Below are 20,302 nucleotides of genomic sequence, written 5' to 3'. Positions count from 1 at the left end.
AGGACAGGGATGGCCAAACCATGGCTCGTGACCAGCATGTGGCTCTTTTACAGTTAAAGCGTGGCTCCCAGAGCCCCCCAAGCCCAGCCCATTCTCCACCTACCAGACTGGGGATGAAGCTCGGGGCAGCTTCTGCCCTGTGGTGCGGTGATGGGGATAGGAGCTTCTGCCAGAGACTGGCGCCTACTGTGGGGGAGCGGGGTCTGGGGCTTGCCCCGCTCTGGCCGGGCAGCTGGGTCGGGGCCACTGCAGCGTTCCAGCCAGGGCACAGGGTCGGGGGATGCACCATGTGACTCCCGGAAGCCGCAGCATGGCCCCGCTCTGGCTCCTATGTGCTCCAATGGCCCCTTCCAGCACGCCAATGGGACCTGCAGGGGCAGTGCCTGTGGATGGGGCAGCATGCAGAGCCGCCTGGCCACACCTCGGCATAGGAGCTGGAGAAGGGACATGCCACTGTTTCCGGGTCCGCTTGAGGTAAGTGCTGCTCAGAGCCTTCACCCCTGAGCCTCTCCCCATGCCCCAACCCCCCACCCCAGCCCTGATCCCCCTCCCGCCCTCCAAACCCCTCGGTCCTAGCCCAGGGCACTCTCCTACACCCCAAACTCCTCATCCCCAGCCCTACCCCAGAGCCTGCACCCCCTCCCACAACCCAACCCCAATTTTGTGAGCATTCATGGCCCTCCATACAATTTCTATTACCTGATGTGGGGATGTGGCCATCAGGCCAAAAGGTTTGCACACCCCTGTGTTAGATCCATGTAGAGAGACAGTGGCAAACAGCTGTGAACTGCAGGGAGGGGCGGCTGCTTTAGCTCTGCAAGGAGAGACAGCATCAAAAACAGCATCTCTCCCTGCAGGTCGCCACTGCCTCTTCCCATGGCCACAGCTCCCAGTTTGCCCACTCCCGCATCTGCTATGTGGGAGGGGGCCTGGCGGCACCATGACCAAGCAGGGTCAGCGCATTGCCTTTGGCTTCTGCCCAAAGGGGAGAGGGGCTAGGGGACTTAGGGAGGGCTGGATATAGAGAAATTTAGGGAAATTTCTGCTTACATAGCCACATTTTCTTTAACTATTAATCAAATAATAAACAAAAGTAATCTATTCCAGTTTGCTTGTTCCACCCAAACCAAGACTAAATCCTCTTGAAGTTATTTAGACATGTCCAGTATAAAGTAGCAGAAAAGAACTAATTTTTTAAAACAAAGAGCCATTTTCCTTGCAAATCCTCTCAATGACTGAACACATGCACATACACACCAAAGAGGAAGAGAAAACAAGCAACACCATCTCTAAATACAGAAGGTATTTTTATGTTTTCCATGAGGCTAAAGAAGTGTGGCTTTCAATAAACGTATATAGGGCTTACAGCGAGAGGTTAGTATGCCCCAACTTTTCCTCTTGAATTACTGATGAGTATTTCCCATAAGAAAATTCCTTACACTGTCTGCAATAGTTAATAGCAAAAGCCAAACACTGCTGGCTGAAGTTTCCACTCCAAGAATCAGCATAGAGAGTGCAGTACAGCTGCTCTGTGAGCTCATAGAGCAGTTTTCTCCATGCTAGGATATCTAAAACCTCTCTGGTATGAGGATAAAGGTTGACTCCCATCAGTCTATTTTTAGCACATTTCTTTGTAAGGGGAATGTGTTCCGCTTTATAACATTATGGTTTAATTCAAATGCTGAATGTAGAGGTAGTCTGAAGTGAAGAGTAACAGAGGGGTCTTGAAAAAAATAAAAGGAGTACTTGTGGCACCTTAGAGACTAACAAATTTCGTGAGGTACAGCTCACTTCATCAATGCATCTGATCGAAGCAAGCTCACAGAAGCTTATGCTCAAATAAATTTGTTAGTCTCTAAGGTGCCACAAGTACTCCTTTTTTTTTTGCGGATACAGACTAACACAGCTGCTACTCTGAAACCTGTCATTACAAGAGGGGTCTTGGAGGACTATCATTGCACAAGATATTAAAAGCAGCCGATGTATGAAGGTTCCAAGTTTACACAGTAACTTGATACTGAGCACTTTTCTATGGCTACATCTATACTTAGGAGATAGGAGTACGATTCCCCTTTTCGTGTACACATTCTCACACTAGCTCTCATTGAGCTAGCACAAATAGAAGCATAGCTGCGTGAGTGACAACGGAAGTATGACTGAGCAGTGCCAAGTACAAATCCACCTGAAACCTAATGGGTAGGCACTCGGCATGGCTCAGCTATGCATCTGCTGCCACAACCCATGCTACCACGGCTACACTGTTATTTATACTAATGTTAGCTCAATGAGAACTAGCGCGAGTATGTGTACATGAGAAGGGGAATCACACCCCTAGCTCGTAGTGTAAACTTAGCATACAGCACTCACTTATTCAAAGTACTTAAACACTAATCCTCACAATAGCCATGAGAGAAACAGTTTCATAGAATGGGATGGTAATGGAAGTAGGAACATGAAGGGAGTTGCCCAAAACCATACAGCAAGTCATTCATAGCGTTTTGTCAAGGTTCCTTCCCCACTCTGAACTGCAGGGTACAGATGAGGGGACCGGCACGAAAAACCCCCTAAGCTTATTTTTAACCAGCTTAGGTTAAAACTTCCCCAAGGTACAAACTATTTTACCTTTTGCCCCTGGACTTTATTGCTGCCATCACCAAGCGTCTAACAAATATATCACTAAAATCATGTACGTGACCAAATTAGAGACTTTCCTCACAGTTGTAGTGGTCTCAACTTTTACTTTACAAAATAAAATAAAGAAGAGAATGTTTTGTAAGGGATAACAGATAAGGGAGAAAAGAGGTGGGGGGGAGGGGGAAGTAACATATGTCCTCTAATCCATACCTGAAATACAATAACCAAATCTCTTTAGATGAAAGCTCAATGTATGAAAAAAAATGGTACGTTTCCCACTTCGTCGCAGGCATTTTTTCTCAATACTGTGTTACATTAAAACTACATTAGAAACATTTTTTCTAATATGGAAATATTAACGTGCTTTAGGGCTGTCCAGAATGTACAATAGCAATAAAAAGTAAAAGATACAAGAGGGAATGTATGAAGATGACTTCAATTACTGGCACAAACTGGTGGTTATGAAGAGATGTTGTGTGGAGTGGAGCCCATAATTTTAACAATGTACTGGATTTAGTAGTTTCTGTGATTGATTGATATATATCAATCAATCTCTTGTTTTCCTATGGGAATCTAGAGGTATTCAGTGAAGCAATTTTACACACTGCTATTAGAAATAATGAATGTATTTTGGTACATAATGCTATCCAAGCAGGTAGTTCTATTTCTTGGTGGCATGAATGTTGAGTCGGCTATAAAACAGGAATTAGCAGCTATTCAGACTGTCTGAGGTATAACAGGAATTTTAAATAATTTTAAAGTTGTTTTAAGTACAGGGAGTTGATTTTAGGGGAAAAGATTTGACGGGACAGTGGGAGGGGAATGGAAGCATGAGAAAAGAACTAAGATAATATCCTCTACCTCATATCCTTATCAGTGGATCTCAAAGTGCTTCCAAATTTTTAATGTATTTATCCTTACAACACCTTTAAGAGGCAGGGAAGTACAGTACAATTTGTCCCTATTTTACAGATGAAGAACTGAGGCACAAAGAGCCTAAGTGATTTGCCCAGGGCTGCATAGGATGTTAATTGTACTGTAATACTACTGAACAGCAGGAAAGTTTGGAAGTGGAGTAATTATTCTGGAAGAAGAGTATCCACATGGGGGAGTTGTACTAGCATAGCTATAGTGGAATAATCATTCCATTATAACTATACCTGTCAATTTCTGCAGTAAACAAGCACAGAAAGCTTACAAATTCACTTTTTAAAATAAAAAGCACAAAAAATCAACTTGTATTGTTTTATTTTGAAATTACACCAAATACATCTTTAAAGACAAACATGCTTTGAAACTACAAAATGTTCACTTTGCATTTTATGTGGATCAATCAATTGCTAACTCAGCCACCTGACAGTTACGGGTGGCCCCACCTCTACAAACTAGGCCTTGAAAAGTTTATCTGTTCCATTGTTACATTGCAGCACGTTCCTTCAATTATTTACAAGTTAATCTTTTTTAAAATTAGGCTTTTCCTAACAATTCACTGTTTCATTGTAATCTTGGCTGCAAGGGCTCAGCACATCAACTTAAAAGGCTTTTTGTAGTGCTCAAATATCTTTAATGCTATTGGAAGAGTACAACTAGTGTGCAGCTTGCATGATTGAAAATTCAAAACTACAGAATGGAACCAAAAGAAAAATAAGGCTATTTCTTGTGGGTCTCTGCTTCGGAGAGGATGCACTTGAACTCAAGTCACTCACATTTTCAGGTTCAAAGAAATAGCTTTAGCTTTTTGTAGGGCTGCAGTAAGAAAAGTTCAATAGGAAGTTTAGCTTCTTCACCATGCATTTCAGTTCCTTACTTATAAGCAGTGTGTGGTGTGTGTGATGCTCTGTACCATGGGGAAACAACCAGCACCCCCATGTTCATCCTTGTAACATGATTGTGTGGTATCCAATGCAAAGTTTGTCATGTCGGGTGTCTTCAGAAGGCTAATGGTACACCAAGCATTGTTGTTATAGTGATGTTATAGTAATTGTTGTTGCAATAATGTTATAGTAATGTTATAGGTTATAATTTCATGTATATAGTTATGAGGCTGAAAATGTATCCTCATGATTTAAAATAAGCCCAGGCAAAAACTCTCCCAAGAGCAGAGAGGCAGTTCAGACCTCACCAGGGCATGTATGGGACAAACCCAGTCCAGCCTCACAGGAACAAAGGACGCTGGCATTGGCAGCAACAAAAGGATCTGTTGGACTCTCCAACCCCCTTCCTTTGATCAGTTTGGGACTGCGATGAGGTAATGCTTACCTGACTCTGAAGGGGATGGGGACGGGGACGGGGGGGGAAGTGGGAGCCAACAGGGAAGAAAGAACACGATAAAAGGGAGAAACGTTTGCCATGCTCTTCCTCTCTCTTCCATCTACAGACACCACACAAAGCAACTGATGCGCTGATCAAAGGGGAGAGGCTGGCTGAAGAGCAACCAGCCAGCCTGTGGTGAGAAGCATCTAAGTTTGTAAGGGCATCGAAAGCGTTAAGGTCACCTTAGAATGCATCTTGCTTTTATTTCATTTGACCAAATATGACTTATTATGCTTTGACTTATAATCACTTAAAAATCTATCTTTATAGTTAATAAATCTGTTTGTTTATTCTACCTGAAGCAGTGTGTTTGGTTTGAAGTGTGCCAGACGCTCCCCTTGGGATAAGGAGCCTGGTACATATCAATTTCTTTGTTAAACTGACGAACTTATATAAGCTTGCGGCATCCAGCAGGCATAACTGGACATTGCAAGACGGAGGTTCCTAGGGTTGTGTCTGGGACCAGAAATATTGGTTACTGTGATTTGGTTGCACAATCCAAGGAGCAGCTTACATGCCAGAGGCTGTGCGTGAACAGCTCAGGAGTGGGGGTTCTCACAGCCGTGCAGGGTAAGGCTGGCTCCCAGGGTCAAGGATTGGAGTCACCTAGCAGATCACGGGTCCAGATAGGGGAATGTCACAGCATGCAATTAAAAAAAAATAATACAGGGAACAAACTGGTTTTTAAAATTAGAGAATACTTGCTAGCAGCATGCTGTCTCCTGGCATACTTTTGTTCAGGACATCATTCCAATTTCTGCTACAAAAAATCTTATTACTTCTGATAAACTCATTGCTGAGGTAGGAGAGCCCTATTCAGACATTTACGCTTTGCAAGGTACCCAGTTTACCTTGCTTGTTTAAACTGGGATAATCCTCCATGATGGACAATACCAATAATCCAATCAAACTTTCAGCATATACAAAGGTGTAGAATTAGAGTCCAGTTACAACTTTTTGTTTTTAAATCCAGGACTTGGGCGTACCAAGGAAAACAAATCAAACCTAATAGGAAAATAAAAACATGAACCTTCTAATGAGCCTCTCATCTCCATCTGAGCTAATCTTCCCAGGAAGACAGACAGAATCCCACGTTGAAGACCAGCTTTAGGCGGGTACACTTAGTTAAGGGTGTGAGATGGAAATATTCAGAAAATGTTTTATTTTAAGTCCTTTATGCCCCCACCCCCCTTTTGCAGGTAGCTTTTCCTGCTACTTCTCTCCTACAAGGGAGTAACTCACCATAAACAACTGGCAAGAACTCCCCAATTCAGCATAAAGCCATTGCAGGCATATAGCTCAAGGTTAGAACAACAGGGGAAAATATTCCATCTTGGGACAAGGAAATATAGAAAGGAAAACAAAAAGTTAACTGACTAGCTGGAATAAGACAAGAGCCATTCTCACAAAAACATAATGATAGCATGACCCCATCTGCACAAGTAGGCATGAAAAGAGAACTCACACCCATCCAACTCATAGTTTGCTTTTCGGAAACGCTAAAGCACACATTTTTCTGAAGCAAGAACTTGTAGTAAGCACATGCCTTATCTCAGCTCTCCCTTAAAGGACTTCAGCTCTACTTCCTCTTTCCAATTCCCATGCAGCATGGGGACTGCAACACATTCCTGAATGTGCATTCTTACACTCACTGGACAGTTCTACTTCCAATCAGAGTTGAAGCGACTAGGCCACCCCCTCAAAATGTTCCAAATACCTGAAAAATACTATAGTAAAAGCTCTGTTATCAGACACATTGGGGAAATGGGGGGGGATGCCGGTTAATCGAATATTCTGAATTATACTTTACCAATGGAATACCAATTTTCAAAGAATCAGAATACAATAAAATGAATAAAGTATAGAATAGTACACCGGTACTCACCAATAATCCAGTAGTAGTACTGCACTGCAGTGCAGTTGGTTTCTTGAAGCACTTAGGTTTAATCAGGTAAAGTTTTCTCTTATGAGGTTCTCTTATGACGCTACATATAACTATGGGCAGTGCATGGTGTACACCCAGATCACTAAAAATACACTTCACACTAAAACTATACTGAACATAATTTAATCTCTCTTTGATGATTCAGAAGACACTTCAGGATCTTGCAGTGCCTCAGGGCCATCATCAACAACATCAATCATCACTGTAGATGTATAAAGTGCAGGAGATTGGGCTGAATCTGTAAGGACCCTATGACACTCTGGAAGCTGCTTTTCTGAATAAATCCCTGATATCAGCTTGCTTACTAGTCTTCTGCCTCTTTTGCATAAAAGTAGAGTGCAGAACGTGCAATTGCATTACGTGCTGGGCAATATACTTGTCCCGGTTATTAGATTGAAGATTTCTATTGGGAGATCACAAATACCCGTTGAGTGTCAGATAACAGAGCTTTTACTGTAGTACACATTCATTGTGGTTTTTTTTTACCACTACTAGTCTATTGTCATAAAACTCTCTCTGAATCTTATTTGGAAATTCAGAGAAGTCATGTAAGAGGAAGACTTTAGCACCACACTCCCAAGATAAAACCAAAAGAAAATCCCCAATATAACAACTGCCAGTCAGACAAACTACTCTATAAAGCTATGAACTACCTTCCAAGAGCATTAAGCTTGGTAATATTCATTTAAATTACGTTGCATCTTCACTTCATATTTTTGGAACATTTTATATGTTGATTCATTTTAAAAAGTTAACATTTCACACCAAGCACAGAAGACCAAACATAGGCCCAAAGTATGTAATGTTAACGTACATTACCATTTCAAATGCCTTGTTTCTTTTATTTCTTTTAGGAAAACAAGAAAATGAGCAGAAATAATTTTAATTCTATATTTTCTACCAATAAGTAGCACCAGAAACAAAGGGACTTGTTTGTTTTTTAAATAAAATTCAACAGAATTTCCTAACAAATTCACAGAATAGGCTTTGTAGTTGCTCTCTGCAAACACTTACACCACCCTCTCAACAACAACAAAAAAGTTTGCAGCCAAGGATTAAGAGGGGAAATTACAAGTGCTGGCTCAAATCCTGCAAACACTAACACACATGCTTAACTGTATGTACCAGAAAATTCCTACTGAGTTCAATGACACTAATAATGTATGGGGAATTAAGAATAGGCTTGTTTGTAGGACCCAAAGAGGTGGAAACTGGAATGCCTAGGGGCATGGGAGGAGGATACAGAGCTCCAGGTTCTAGGTCACCAGTGACCATGTTATACCAATAAATTAAAAACCAGCAGGATCTTATTAAAGGGAAAAAGGCAAAATACCACATTTATTGTGAATGCAGAAAGAATCATAGTAAGCAGTTAGTTATAGCTATAACGTTCCATTCAATCTCATATTTATTCACACATTCATTCATACAAACACACACACACAGGTTCTGCAAGGTTGTTATCATAGTTACCAGCCTTAGAGTTGCTCATGCCAAGCCACTGGCCAGGTGGCCTGGACATGAGGAGGGAGCAGGGCCTTGTCAGATGCTCATCTGATGCTCCTGGAAGTTGGTTCGCAGAATCGGACCCCAAAGTTCTCACTTTTTAGAGTCCATTTTTATAGGAATTTCTTCCTATGCCAGTCTATGGGAATTGCTTCATCATGCTGTTGCTGAATCAATTAGCAGATAGCACATTCCTGACTGCTCCATGCTGCTAGATGTTATCTTGTTCTTTGGTTCTCCCATTCTTGAGGCTGTTGGGTGGATTCCAGTCTGCCCTCTGGGCGGGGGGGTCCTCTGGTTGTTTCCACTTGACACCTTCTTCAGCTGATGGACACTGGATTCTTAGGCTGGCACCTCCCTGACCATTCAATTATTATCCACACCAAGCATCCATCCACATACATCCTCTATCTCTATTTTAATCACAATTGTTAATACAACAAAAGGGCGGGGAGTCTCTGGGTGCTGTTTCTGTTGTTAGAGTATTGCTTTGACTCTCTCTCTTTGTGAATTGCTTTGAGAACAGACTCTGTCTTAGAATGTACTAACACAATTAGCAGCTTGCAAGTTTCACACATAGAGGGAGAGAAACAGTACCAAAAACCAAGAGACCTCTTAATTAGTAATACCCTGGAATTTAAACTATGGGTAATCAAACTCAATTGTGATTTTAATACAGAACTTCTTTAATATGATCCAACAACCATACATGTTACCACAGGTAGCTTGAGAGAAGCAAGTTGGTATTCTTATTCTAATTATTAGTACACATCACAAAAACCACCACCAGACCACTGCTGACAGTCTCAAGTAGAAAGGCCAAGGACAAAATAAGCAAAGACGTAACTATTCTACCTTTCCTTCAGGAGAAGGCAGAAGCACACTGGCAAGGAAGCTGCACTATTCTTGCCTGTGCTATACGTTTCAGGTGAATTCTAGGATGTCAAGTTCTGGGCCATCAGTCTGACAGATTACACCAGCAGTAAATTCACTGGGCCTGATTCATGTGTACTCATTCATGTCTGTGCAAAGGGGATATAAAACACTACCAAATCACAATGCTGCGAAGTATTTTATTATTTTTAGTACCAGAGTGCCTCAGAGCATCATGGAACCCCACTGTTCAAACACAGAACAACAGGACAGTCTCTTCCCTAAAGAGCTTAGAATTTATTGCTTTAGCCCCACTTTGCATTGGTATGACTGCACAAGTTACAAGGCAGTGGAGAACAGTTGCCCAGAATGAATAGATTAAAACCCCAGAGGATTCATTCTAAACCAGCCCGGGGCAATGGTCAGTCACTCAAAAGAGACTCGGAGTTTCTAGACTCCCACACCCTCGAGTGATCTGGTTCAGGAACTAAAAGTATAAGTATAAGGTGTACAGGTATGACTGTGTCCAAACTAGGGCTTTTCCAGAGCAGTTATGGTGGCAAAAAGTCACCCCTCTAACCAACAGACACACCAGTACCACTTTTAAGTGTAGACCGGGGTGGCCAACCTGTGGCTCCGGAGCCACATAAGGCTCTTCAGAAGTTAATATACAGCTGCTTATATAGGCATCGACTAGGGGCTGGAGCTACAGGCTCCAATTTTCCAATGTGCTGGGGGGTGCTCACCTCTCAACCCCCGGTTCTGCCACAGGCCCTGCCCCCACTCCACCCCTTCTTGCCCCACCCCCCCTGAACCTGCTATGCCTTTGCTCCTCCCCCACACCCCCAGAGCCTCTTGCACTCCAAGTCAGAAAGTGAGGGGAGGGAGGAGGAGGTGCTGATCGGTGGGTGGGAGGCACTGGGAGCGGGGGGCGGGGAAGGTGATGGGGGGCTGCCAACGTATTACTGTGGCTCTTTGGCAATGTACATTGGTAAATTCTGGCTCCTTCTCAGGCTCAGGTTGGCCACCCCGGTGTAGACCATCCCCAGATGAAGCACGCTCTCTATTTTTTCTCACTTTCTAAAACCAGTAAAGTCTCTACGGTGTGTTATATGCCCATTTGAGCAACAACTGTCATGCAAAAGTAGGAAGTCAGCATCTTTTAATTTTGGAAGGTGGAATGTTCCTGCCTGAGGCTCAGCAGCAATTCCCTCACTTGACCCTCAATTTCGTTTCAAACCAGGGATTCAAACTACAGTCTCCACAACAGATCCAGCCTATTTTGCAGCTTCTATGATAGACTCAAGTTCTGCAGAACATAAGCTTTTTTTTTTTTTTTAATAAATGAAAAGACTGAATGAGGCCTACCAAATGTGATCTACCCAACAGCTCTGAAAAGTGTGAACTACACCACTCATTTCAATTGACTCTGAAGCCTAATGATGACATTAACAACCAGCATCTCAAATATTGCAGGTAAAAATTCTGAATTGCAAGTAAGAATTGGTCTAGTGCATGCACAAAATGATCAAAAGACAGAATTAGCTATGGTCCTAGAAATGTCCTACATCATTCCCCACACCACCAATTGATCCCAAATGCAATAACAACTTCATAAGACAGCTGAGCTACTAGTTAAAGACTATTGCTCCATGATAGGAAATGAAGTGAGATTGTGAGGGACCTAATGCGGGTTGCCCCAATTGAAGATAAGTTGTGGGAGGCTAGGCAACACTCCTTAGTATGGACTGTCCAATAGAGACCTGAGAGTTATACTGGTGGGATAGACAGGTTTCAGAGTAACAGCCATGTTAGTCTGTATTCACAAAAAGAAAAGGAGTACTAGTGGCACCTTAGAGACTAACCAATTTATTTGAGCATGAGCTTTCGTGAGCTACAGCTCACTTCATCGGATGCATTTAGTGCAAAAAAAACTGGTAGCATAGAAATTATCATGTACAGGGAGAAGCCAAAGACTTTGTACATGGACTGGATATCAGCGGACCTTAGAGACCAACTTGCATGACAGCCAGGCATAAAATCATTAGTTTTGGAAAAAGGCTATAAAAGTTGCCAACCCCAAATACAGAAGTGACAAGAAAGAAGACAACAATGATGACTAAAGACAATATGCTATCCTTGATCTTCAGGCAAACCTCTCCTTGACATTAGTGAAAGATGTGCAGAGGAGAGAAGGTAGGCTATGGCACTAATTTTGTAATCCCAGTTCAGACCACATTTAAAAATTGTAATTTGGTCCTCCCCACAGAATTAGTTTGACACTTCTATTATAGAGCAATACCATTCCATTTACATAAAGATGAATGCCCTCTTTTGGGTGTGGCTGAATGGAAAGACTCTCAGACCACTTTCTTATACAATAGCAACTTTTTCCATTAGCAGGGAAGTCATGCTATTAGTATGTTAATTACAAGGAGCACTAAGAAGTGTGGCTGCTACAGGCTAAAAAGAAGCAGAGGACTGTGCTCTCTGTGTAAACCTTTCTTAAAAGAAAGTCAGATCAGATATGGCCCAAAATTACAAAACTTAAGATCAACAGAAATGTTTCCACTATATTTTTAAATTCCATTTTTTTTTTAAAAAAAGCAAGTAAACATTCTCTGGCAGCGTTTCCAACAAACACTATAGCACTGTGCTAGGGCATGGGGATGCAAGTACAAAGTGAACTAGTTATTTTCCATTTTGCAACCTTAGAGAAATTCATAAGGTAAACAAATAGCATAATCATCCTACTGAAGAGCAAGTGAGATATTTATAAATCAGTTTAAATAATCTACAATATTACTTGTAACTAAAAACAGCTTTTCCTTTTTTTTTTTTTAAATAAAAGCAAACCTGCTGAGAACCAATATCAGATGCTTTCTTTGAAACATTTACTGAGCACTCATTTAAACTACAGAAATTACATACTTTTCAGATTGAATGCTTTCTCCATTTCCTTACGTATTTTACAAATTAATTCCATCATAACTATTTAAACTGGCCACAATTCCAGAGTCTTTGAGGGCTAGTCTCCGTTACAAAATGCTACTAGCCCAAGCCACTGAGACACAAATTTAGCTGACACTCACATGGAAAGCTTAAAAAACTGGTGTTGATCAAGAGCCACATGACTTTGTCCCTCAAATGTTAATCTGAATGCATGTTATGTTGGGGCTATGTAGGTTATAATCACGTACAGTGTTTAACAGCTTTAAACAAACTTTTCAAATGCACATTTTATCTCAAAATTAAGGATTCATTTATTTACTGAGTGCATTTTCATTCAATATCTCTCAAAACCCCAGTGGCTACATCTATTCAGAAACGATCCTTTCAAAAAACAAACTTTACATCCTAAATGGTTGGAGTTTCTTGAAAAATAATTGATATTTCTATTGTAAATGTGTGTACTGTTTCATACATTTAATAGCAACCCCCCAAGAAAGTCAACTTAAATATGGAAAAAGGGAAGTGTAATGAAAACAGGTCAGTGAATAGCTAAAACCACTGTTTGTTTATTCTTTCTTTCTTTCTCTTTCCAGTCTTTGGTTTCAAGAAACGACACCTCGATGATGCAAAGTTTTAGACAGGAAACACAAGAGAACTTCAAGTCAGAACTGGTTACCTTTCAGATTCATGAAAGAATTAGAACTTGGAGTTTAAAGCAACACAAAGTCTAGCTTATGTTGAAAACTTGAAACTTCAGTTAAGGCTGCCGCAGAGATGGTTTATTTATTGGTAATGTACTTGTGTACCAATGACAGGTTTCAGAGTAACAGCCGTGTTAGTCTGTATTCGCAAAAAGAAAAGGAGGACTTGTGGCACCTTAGAGACTAACCAATTTATTTGAGCATAAGCTTTTGTGAGCTACAGCTCACTTCATCAGATGCATCCGATGAAGTGAGTTGTAGCTCACGAAAGCTTATGCTCAAATAAACTGGTTAGTCTCTAAGGTGCCACAAGTACTCCTTTTCTTTTTTTGTACCAATAACATTAACTCTGCAACTTCTACTTATAAATAAGTTTGAACTGGGGAGAAAACACTGCCCAGTATAACTGAAAAGGAAAGGAGAATAAAGAAGATAAGAGGGGGACCACAACAATACTACTGCCTTGATCCTGAAAGGCAGTGACAACACCTACTGTCATCAAGAGAAGTGGCATATGCTTACTACCTCTCAGGATGTGGCCCAATGCAAATGTCATAGTCATTTACAGTGCTCGCAGTTAAACAGGAAGTGGGACTTATTCAATTAAATGGATTTCCCTCACATTCAGCAGAAGATAGAGAGGAGCATCATGAAGTTTTTGTCAGCTGTTGCTCTTGTTTTTTTCCTTTCTTTTTTTAAAAAAATAAAATAAAGGAAAGTTCTGTATTTACCATAAATGATGAGGGTACAGATATGATGCTGCAGGTGATGGCATGAGAAAAATGATCTTGAATAACCCAATTTACAGAATAACATTTAATATACCTTAAGTTGTATTTACCATTAAACAATTTCCCATTCAAAAACAAAATCCAAATAGTTGAGTACTTCAATCTAAAAATATCCCGATATTAATGACTTTAATTTATTCTTCTTAAGCTGAAAATCAACTACTACCCAATACTAAGTGTCAGCCTTTGGGAAATGCCTATGGCATAGCCTTTTGCCTCCAGTATTTATGGGTGACAAAAGCTGAAACAGCTCTCATAGGGGCAAAAATCCACAATCGGCAAAGTCACAATGCAACTAATTTTCTTGACTAGATATATAAAATCAATGGCACCCACCACCCCCTTCTATACAATATCTCTACTCAGAAGAGTTAATAGGATGAAATGTCATTTCATACAGTAGGCACAATTTGTGCTGCAAAAGTATTTACCCACTAAAACTAAGGATATTAAAGTAACACTGTGGTTATCATCAAGATAACACATTCATTCAAGAGACAAGGTGAGCAATATCCTCAATTCTATTGGTTCAATAAAAGATATGACCTCACTTACCTTTCTCTCTAATATCCTGGGACCAGCACAGCTACAACTACACTGCATACTTTCATTCAGTACCTTTCCTGCCAGTACCTTTCGCACGCCTTAAAAGTTATATAACTTTTTTATATGAAGTTTCATGTGGGTAGATTAAGACCAGAAATGGAAGTTTTGGAAAAGATTTAGACAATTCCATCCAGCTGTTTGAGGTATCCACGCAAAGGGGAAAAAGAACGATTTTTCACAGGTTTAGGAACACAGAAATATTTTTACTTCACACTTCAGTTTTAAAGAATTTTGGATTTCAAATCTATATGATTTGGACATGCATGCAGTCTCCAAAGAACATATCTTATCAAAATGCAGAAAATGTGTTGCCCAACAAATAAAGACGTGTTATAAACAAGGGAAAAGGGCATAATGCATGCTCTCCCCTTTACCCATTTAAGTAAACACGAAGCAGAGACATACATGTTCTGCCCTGTTTCTACTTGGGTAGAATGAGATATCTGAAAAATCTTCAGCCACAGAAGCCTCCCCAGCTGCAGCCACTTATTCTGTCCCATGAATAATCTGATGAATTCCTTCCAATCTACAGCTGCTGGGCCCTGCTGTCTGCATTTTCAAATTTTACATGCTCTCAAGGGAGCAGTATAGTTCAGGGCAGTGGTTTTCAAACTTTTTCTCTGGAGACCCAGTTGAAGAAAACTGTTGACGCCCACGACCCAACAGAGCTGGGGATGAGGGGTTTGGGGTGTGGGAGGGGGCTCAGGGCTGGGGCAGAGTGTTGGGGGTGAGGGCTGCAGGGTAAGGCTGGGGGTGAGGGACTCAGGGCTGGGGCAAGGGTGCGGGGGGGGTGAGGGCTCTGGGATGGGGAAGAGGGGTTTGGGGTGCAGGACAGGGCTCTGGGTTGGGGGGGGCTCAGGGCTGGGGTGTGGGAGGGGGTCAGGGCTCTGGGTGTAGACTCTGGGGTAGGGCCAGGATGAGGGGTTTGAGGTGGAGCAAAGGGCTCCAGGTTTGGGGGGGGGGGGGTCAGAGCTGGGGATTTGGGGCAGGGGTTAGGGCAGCTCCCGGTTGGCAGCACAGAGGGGGTGCTAAGGCAGGCTTCCTGACTGTCCTGGCACTGCAAACCATGCTGTGCCCCGGAAGCAGCCAGCAGCAGGTCCAGCTCCTAGGCAGAGGTACACAAGCAGCTCTCACCCACAGACATTGCTCCTCCCCCAGCTCCCATTGGCTGGTTCCTGGCCAGTGGAAGTGCAGAGCCGGTGCTCAGGGCGGGGGCAGCATGCAGATCCCTGTGGTCTTCCTGCCTAGGAGCCAGACCTGCCACACCAGCGTGGTGTCAGAACAGGCATGGACTAGCCTGCCTTAGCTGAGCAGCACCGCAGATGGGATTTTTAACAGCCCCTTCGGTGCGACCCAGTACTGGGTCACGACCTGCAGTTTGAAAACCACTGGTTTAGGGAACATAGTGCCAGCATATGTGAAAATCAAAGTGAAATAAACACATTTGATTGTTTAAATCATCATTGGTTTCAAATAAGCATTTATAAACTACACTAGCCCGTTTGAACTTAAAATTTAAGAAGTTATCTGAATGCAACACTACAGACAAGAATGTAAATATGTAGTCATGCCACTCAGTGGTATGGTACCCCCACACCATGATGTAGCCATCTTTGTGCATTTAAAACCCCAACCATGATGTTTCATCCATTTGATTTAGACAAAAAGAAAAGGAGGACTTGTGGCACCTTAGAGACTAACAAATTTATTTGAGCATAAGCTTTCGTGAGCTACAGCTCACTTCATCGGATGCATACAGTGGAATTTAGAGAGTTACTATGACCACACACCCTATTGTCCTTTCAGGATGGAAAATACACAAGCAAATGCAGCCTGTGGCACAAAGTCAGTATCATGGTTCTGTGGACATACAGTATCCAAAGCATGCTATGGGCTTTAAAGACATAGAATAAGGAAGGCCTGTGCCAGGAAATCACAGAGATGTAACTGAGGTTACAAAAAGTTCTGTGAAAAGGGAGTTGCTGTCAGTAGCAGGCCTGTTATCACTTTCCCACGATGACAAGGGCAGAAAGACAGCGGTTTCCTCGCGCTGGAATAAGGGGGTTCTAACTAGAGCGAAAGGTGATGAGGGAAATGAACTAAATTAAACTCAAAGCAAAGCCTTTCCTCACACAAAGCGTAAAAAAATTAAAAACTGCATGAGGCGGCAGGCTCCCCTCTCCCCCAGCTGAACGCAACTTGGCACCTCTTGCAAATACCACTCTCTCTCTCCGCGCGCCTCAGGCGGCAGGAAACCCTGGCTTTCTGCAAGGTACACCGCCATCTGCCCTCCCAGCTCAGGCAAGCCACTTTGCAGCAGCAGCTCGCACCCAGGATGACAGCAGGGCAACCCAAAGCCTGCAGGGCAGGAAACCTCCCTGCTCTGCGCAAGGAGGCTCTCAGCAAACCTCTCCTTGATGCAGCGCCGATTACTGCCCCACATACAGGGACCCGCCCCTGCAAAGCACCGCACCGGTCTTATTATTGCAACAAAAAGGGGCTACGTGGCCACACTGCACACACTGCCCCCCCCCCGCCAACACCTCCTCCTCCCCCCCCCCTCACTTTTGGTTGCAGCGATGAGGTTCTTTCCATCCTTGAGCAGATCCTTGATGAACTTGTTGGTTTTCTCCAGTTCGGCCTCATGGGCTCTGATCCTCTCCCTGAACCAGGGGCTATCCAGGTAGCAATCGCTGAACTCCAAGGGCTGCAGCCCCATGGCTGCTGCAGCTGCACCAGGGCTCAGCTCCTTGCAAATCCTTCTTCACCAGGCAGCAGCAGCAGCCTCAAGAGCCGACACTAGGGCGCAGGGCCCGTGGTGCTTCCCAGCTGCACAGCGATTCCCCCAGGTGACCAGGCAGCTGGCACTTTCAAACCATGGCATGGGGGGTGGGAGGGCGGTCCCCGAGGCCAGCCGCACCCTGGGCTTGGGGGCTCTTGAAACAAAGGGCGAGGAGGGAGCAGAGCAGTAGCAGCTACTCCGACAGCTTCAGCAGTGGCCGCGGAAGCCTCCCGCCCTGAGAGCAGCTGGGACGACTGAGGAGACGCCGCTGCCCAGCTCCCGGCAGCCTCCACCACAGGCAGCCTCGGCATCCCAGCCCCGCCCTGCTCCCGGCTCCACCCTGCCAAGTTCCAACCCCCCGCCCCGGCTCAGCCTGAGCTGCCCCGGTCTCTAGCCGCTGGCGCTGGGCGCCCTCCCCGCGCAGAGTTGACCTCGGTGCGCTCCCAAATTCCAGGGACCTTGGTGCATGATTAGCAACTTGTGACGAGGCGAGAGACGTGCCAGAAGGAGGGTTGCAGCACGCCTGCCCGGGGTGCGGCTCTCCAGCGTGCTGGGGTTGTGTGGCTCCCGGGAGGGCATGAATTACCCTACCTCCCCCAGCGCTGAGCCTGTAGCCCCGCTGTCCCCTTGCCACTATTGCCCGTTGCAGAATCAGCGGCAAGTTGCCGCGCGGCCTGTTATTTGTCCCCTGCATGCTGATTTTACTGCGAGCCAGGCTTTCCCCCTCTCTGAACTCCCAGCCCCTCACATACTAATATCAGAACATAACTGCCGCCTCATCTTAGCCCAGGTGCACATCCTATCTACATCGAACCGGTTCGTGTCTGTACGCAGTACATCGGGTAAATGGTGCTGAGATGGGCCTTCAGGTTTTCTCCTACCTGTGCGCTGAGTTTAGAAAAATGTTTGAAATATAAAGTTTGTAGTAGAGGTGGGTGGGTGTCAAAGTTTGTTCAGGAAGGTTCCCTAGCTGCACATTTCTCTGCTTTTCAGGGACTTTGCACTGAAACAACTTAAACTCTAAATCAACCAAGGTTTCGGTGGTGGGATGTAACTTTGGTGTTGCAAATCACAAAATGCATGTTATATCCTCGCATTTATTCCTTTCATTTCAAACTCCCATTCAAGTATATCATTTTTGGGAGCAAATACCAAAGCACCAGTCGCTCAAGAGGACTTCTATATTTGGCTTTCATTTTGTTTGGGGTGAGAGGGTTGGGTTTTTTTCAGTCTGTTAGAACTTCACCAACCCCTGAACACTGTGCTAATTTATGAAGTGAAATAGCTCTGACAGTACAATAACTGGATGTAGTCACTTCGATGCCAAGAACTCTGCCTATGGTATTAACTATTGCATATTACTTGTAAGTATAACAAGGAATCAATTCTTGATTTTAGGGGATATTTTTAGATGAAGAACAGTAAAGGAGTTTGCAGTTAGTCCCAGGAAATCTGAAAATTGTTGGTGTTAAGTTTTGTTTTTGTTTGTTTTGCTTGTTTTTGCTGTCACTTTTAAAGGGTCTCCCTCAGCTATTTCACCTTGGATTTACATCAGTGCCATACCACAGGATTTGGTTAATATTCTGATCTTCTTAAATGTGTTGCAAATCAGGTGAAGGTATAGGCTGTCTTTGTAAGAGAATGTTGAAAGATATCTGGTCCTTTCTCAGAAGATGAGTATAAAAAGATTAGGAAGGAATTTGGGAAGCTCTGGAGTGATCAAGTTATCACCAGTGTTATCTAATTCAATCAAGCCAAAGAATATTGTTGCGAATTCCTCAAAGGCAGCACTAAACACCAGCAGTGTAACAAGCCATTTAAAATGTGCATACACATTTGTTACTTTGTGACTGCCCTAGATCCTTAATCTCCTAAAGTTATTCCTGATATGATCAGAGCAAATGAAATTAGATACACTTTTCTAGAAGTATGTTATTTAAAAACTTGATGAAGAACAAAATAATCTGCCAGTGCACAGAGATGCTGGCTCTAGGAAATTAAAATACTGTTCAGTGAGGTAGACAGAACATGTAACACCCATACACCCTGGTTAAAGGCCAAGACTGGCGTGTTTATTTTGCAATATAAAATATCTTATATTAGTCATATTATATATTTTACCATATTCATCTTCAGTTTAGTCCCTACAAAACTCTGAATTTCATCACAGGAATTCCATGCCTGGGACAGGATTGATAATACATGGCCTGATCCCGCTCCCTTTTAAGTCAGTGAGTTTTGTAATTGATTTCAATTGCAATACCATGTGGCCCAAAGTTAAGCCCACGCTACACTGTCCAGGGAAATTGTATTGAAATCATCTTAGCACCTTTTTGTGAAGAACTGTACTAAAAAGGACACTGTCATTTTAAAAATTCTTATTGTTGTTACAAAAAAAAAAATCTGAAAGAAAAGAGGAGGGGAAACCTGTATTTTTTTCACTTTGTTTATTTTGTGCATTTGACAGCATTTTGTGTATGGTATAGTCAGTTTATCTGTTTTCACTGTATACTCCAAGGCTCCATCCTGCAACCAGTTATGTATGTGAGTAACTACGTATTTTAGGAGTCTCATTAAACTCAATGGGTCTTCTTGCATTTAGAAAATTACAAGTGTGTAAGGCCAGGTCTACACTGAAAAGTTAAGTTGACCCAGCTACATCACTTAGGAGTGTGAAAATGCCACAACCCTGATAAACATAGTTAGGACAACTTACGTAGACAGTGCTAGTTTGATGGAAGAATTCTTCTGTTGTCCTACATACCACCTCTCAGGGTGATGGATTAACTACAGCCATGGGAGAACCCTCCCATGGCTGGAGTGTTTACACTGAAGCACTATAGCAGTGCAGCTACAGCTTTGCAGCTGTGCTGCTGCAGCAGTTTAAGTTTAGACATTGCCTAAGGCCTGATCTACACCACAAAGTCAAGTCAACATAAGCCGCCTTGCGTCAATGTGGTTGTGCACGTCTACTCTTTAATTTGTCTCCCACTGATCTGAGCACCCCATTAGGCCGACACACTAATATCACCTCCCCGAGTGGCGCTGAGCCATAGTCGAGGTCGATGCAGTGCAAGTGTAGAGACTGTGTTGTTTATGTTGACCCTAAAAGTCCCCCAGCAGCAGTCACACAATGAGTAACACTGACCAGTCTGGTCACAGTTGTGAATTCCATTGCCCCACAGTCACAGAGACTGGA

General features: G+C 43.1%; 1 protein-coding gene across 2 annotated transcripts in view; it reads right to left on the bottom strand.

The window, feature by feature from the left end:
* ARHGAP10 (Rho GTPase activating protein 10) overlaps positions 1-17,361 on the bottom strand; it is a 255,985-nt gene extending 238,624 nt beyond the window's left edge. For both annotated transcript variants that reach the window (XR_013345940.1, XM_077815354.1), the window contains exon 1: positions 16,887-17,361. Coding sequence is in view for 1 of the 2 variants with exons in the window: in XM_077815354.1 (XP_077671480.1) it covers positions 16,887-17,040 (154 nt within the window). In the remaining variant the exon portion in view is untranslated. The remainder of the gene's footprint in view (positions 1-16,886) is intronic.
* Positions 17,362-20,302: the final 2,941 nt, after the last annotated feature.

This window comes from Eretmochelys imbricata, chromosome 4 (genome assembly GCF_965152235.1).
Source record: "Eretmochelys imbricata isolate rEreImb1 chromosome 4, rEreImb1.hap1, whole genome shotgun sequence".
NCBI classification, from domain to species: domain Eukaryota; kingdom Metazoa; phylum Chordata; order Testudines; family Cheloniidae; genus Eretmochelys; species Eretmochelys imbricata.
Note: the sequence above shows the minus strand (reverse complement) of the source record. Positions and strands in the feature narration are given on the sequence as shown.